At 35.6% G+C, this 3824-nt stretch overlaps 1 protein-coding gene across 1 annotated transcript in view; it reads left to right on the top strand.

Moving 5' to 3' along the window:
• Positions 1-647: 647 nt before the first annotated feature.
• Positions 648-3824, top strand: part of LOC115997439 (stromal processing peptidase, chloroplastic) — a 12896-nt gene continuing 9719 nt past the window's right edge. Inside the window, exons 1-5 of the mRNA XM_031236991.1 lie at positions 648-1073; positions 1718-1909; positions 2341-2582; positions 3244-3442; positions 3539-3589. Of these exons, the coding sequence (XP_031092851.1) occupies positions 867-1073; positions 1718-1909; positions 2341-2582; positions 3244-3442; positions 3539-3589 (891 nt within the window). The 5' untranslated portion in view covers positions 648-866. The remainder of the gene's footprint in view (positions 1074-1717; positions 1910-2340; positions 2583-3243; positions 3443-3538; positions 3590-3824) is intronic.

Here is a 3824-nt window from a genome sequence, read left to right as displayed (position 1 = left end):
AGTCTGCCACCTCTTTGCCCCTACTGCCATCTGGCATACTGAAGTCTGTCGAATTGCTAGATGTTACCTTAAACTGGAATACTTTGTAGCCGGAGGATCACTGTTAGTAAAGGTGAACTGTGATGTTTCTTCTTTCGTATAATCCATAGTTTCTTTTCTTTTCAAACTAGCTATTATTTAATAGTTATTTACAAAACACTCCTAATTGGAATCATAAGTGACCAATTTATTTATTATAATTACAATAATAATGAAATATTGAACATTTTGATGGTTTAATGCAGTCTAAAACTCTAACTCAGTGAAGAAATAAGGGCAAGAATCAAGAACAAAAAAAAAAAAAAGAAAAGGGCAAGAATCAAGAAGTGCTCCCAACTGAATAAAGATCCATGCACATAGATTTATACTTGAACAAAAGTCAATGGGTATGACCACTTGTACAAGTGATCGGTTAGTCGACCTGGCAAATCAATCTAACCCTACAGTATGATTACATTACATTACATTTAGGTTAGCAACACAAATACGGAAAACCGTTGTCAAATTACATCAAATTAAAATGATGGATATTTTCCTTTTGGTTTTTCTGCTCAGAAAGAAAACGAAAAAAAAAAATAAAAAAAAAAATCTGAGCTAAGTGCCAAGTTGGCCAAACCGCCACCACTTACACGGTTACACCGGTCACGACGCCCCCCTAACCCCTGCCTTAGAAAAACAGACTTGAAACGACGACAGGGCAATCCTTCTCTTCCCTCTTTTCAGCAGCCGACGAAACACTCCCCCCACTTTCGTCGCTCCCGCCGCCGTCCTCCGCCGTCTCATAAACCCTAGCGGCTCCCTGAAATTGGGAAGAAAAGAATTCGGATATGCAAGCCTCGTCAGTTATATTCAACACTAAGCCTGTTTTGGCTCCTGTCCAAGTCAAGTCTCTACACAGCGATCCATCTTTACCGTCATGCTGCTCTTCTTCTAGGTTGCTTTCACCTCCTCCTAATTGGACTCAGCTGAGGAGGAGTGTGGCTCTTCGCTCGAATCGGCATCTGCACCATCGAACTTATCTTCTTAAAAATAAGGTAGGATTTCGCCATTTTTTATGTGCACATATTGATGGAATTGTTTTTTTTTTTTTTTTTTTTTTTTTTTTTTTTNTTTTTTTTTTGTTTAAATTTTTAAATTAGTATTGTTTTTGCAGTAAGTTTGGTATCTACTATGAATTCTGAACTATAGTCTGCATCTATGCCAGCTGCCGTTTTCTGCTTTATATGAGGAGAAATGATTTCTCAGCACTTTGCGGATTTAGCACGCTGATTGTGTTGTCTAAATTATGATATTGTGCTTCTTTTAAAATTATCTGTATTTGAAATGAGTTTTACTGAACTGTAATGGTGTGGCTAAGAGTTTGACTAGCTGGTAATTTATGCGGAGTTATGATGGATAGGGGATTAATGGATTAGAGGGGATAGAAGCATGTATTTATCTTGTATATATTATATAGCCTCAACAGTTGTACTAGAAAGAAGTTATTTCAGTTATTTGAACATTTCTCTTCGAATATTACATAATCCTGCTGCTGCAGATAGCTTACAAATTTGTGTCATTATGGCTTTATATGAGTCCAAATGTCTACTACTGGGTTTCATTTGGTTATATTTTTTAGCTCTCTTCTCTCTCTCTCTCTCTTTCCTCACTACTTATTGTTCTTTTTACCCAATTGCAGAATTCAGTGAGAAGATATCTATCTCAGTCTGAGGAACTGTCACCACAAGCAAATTCGCAAAATAGATGTCCACATGTGTCATGTTTCCGTCACCTGCAAAGAAAGCATACTGGCATCAACAGATTGACAACTAGAGCCTTTCTTGATAAATCGACCTGTCATTTGTCAAAGCTGAAGCCTAATAATGTATCTGTAAGTAACTGGTTGCAATTTTAATTGGAGGTCAAATTCTAATCATAGCTACTATCTCAAGTCTACTTAGGAAGACTAACACACACACGGATATTGAATTTTCTTTTTTCTTTTCCAAATACATCTGTTTGATCACCGAAAGACATATTTGTATGTGATATTTTTCGCTTTAGAACTGTATGGACTAAACTATACATGTTGCAAAGAATAACTGAAAACTTCATATAAATGTGTTTACATTTATTTTAATTATTTATCATTCTTCATCTCAACCTCTGTACCTCATAGTAAAAACAGTTCACTCATTTAGCCTTTATTTGCATTTTTTTGTTGATTATAAATAAAAGAACTTAAAGGCAAGTTTGAAAGAACAACTATGTTATTCCCCAAGAGTGGAACTATCTGGTAAACTAATCTATGTATACTTACAGGCGAAACAACCTCATGTCCCACGTGCATCTGTTGGCCCAGATGAGCCACATGCTGCAAGTACTGCCTGGCCAGATGGTGTACTGGAAAAACAGTCTTTGGAATTGTTGGATCCTGAGGCAGAAAGAGCTGAGTTTGAGCGCTTTTTATGTTCTGAACTTCCTTCTCACCCGAAATTATATCGAGGACAACTGAAAAATGGACTTCGATACCTCATTCTACCTAATAAGGTTCCTCCAAATAGGTATCATCTTATTCATAATGTTGATATGAACACAGATTCCATTATCACTAATTTTAGTGTGTAATTGCTTATGCTAATTGGATATGGGGTAGGGAAAACCTTTAGACATTTGAAAAAGAGACAATCATATGGGGATAGTGACAAGGAGTTGTAATATTAACCTTTTTAAAATTCAAAATACTAAAGTGAAAGTTAATATATCACTCTTAGGATGCATTCTTTTTTCCTAGTGCCTACCCATGTATCAAACTTCCCAACTGCCACTTCTTGTCATTAGGATACTAGCATTAGTCCTGGAAATGTAACATCTGAAAACAGAGGTAAGGTTGCATACACTTGTTTTTTCTAGAGCTTGCAAGATCTGGGTCTTGTGCATTTGATCCATCCTTTTATCCATTTTTGCATCATACATAACTCTTTATATGAAGATGACAGTCTTCTGCTTGAATAGTTACTAGATGAACTGTCTCAACCTAGCTGTTGGCTTTTGGATGAATCATGCAGAATATAATAAGCCATGTTTTGTAATGACTAAATTGATGTGCCATATTATCATGAAAATTGTCTCAGTTCTCTTCTTTACTTCTAACGTTCCCGATAACCTCACTGCCAAAGGTGATGAATATTTTCTGAGTCTTTCCTTTTAATGTAATTCTCATAGATTTGAAGCACACATGGAAGTTCATGTTGGATCCATTGATGAGGAAGATGATGAACAAGGAATTGCTCATATGATTGAACATGTTGCATTTCTTGGAAGCAAGAAACGAGAGAAACTTCTTGGAACAGGGGCACGCTCAAATGCCTATACAGATTTTCATCATACAGTGTTCCATATCCATTCACCTACAAGTACAAAGGTCTATGTCTTCTCATGACAATGGGGAAAGTTTGTTTAAAATATTGCAATTTTTTCCTCCCTATATGGTTGTAATTAATTGGAATTCTTTCTCTAGGATTCTTCTGAAGGTGATTTACTACCAGTTGTCCTAGATGCTCTGAATGAGGTAGAATTGAATACTATTTCTTCGTAGTTATTGGTGGATGCATTGATTCTCTGGAATTGGTTAAGCATCTTGCTTCCATTAATTAACTGCACAACTATTGTGTTTTCCACTTTTTATGATTTGTGAGTAAATCATACAATGAGAGCTGATAAGGTTTGTTTGTTTTTGTTTTTGTTTTTGCTTCTTTTTTTTTTTTTGTTTGTTTGTTTGTTTTTGTTTTTGTTTTTTTTTTTTT

The sequence above is a fragment of the Ipomoea triloba genome, chromosome 11, assembly GCF_003576645.1.
Source record: "Ipomoea triloba cultivar NCNSP0323 chromosome 11, ASM357664v1".
In the NCBI taxonomy this organism is placed as follows: Eukaryota; Viridiplantae; Streptophyta; class Magnoliopsida; order Solanales; family Convolvulaceae; genus Ipomoea; species Ipomoea triloba.
This window is presented reverse-complemented; position numbering and strand designations above follow the sequence as displayed.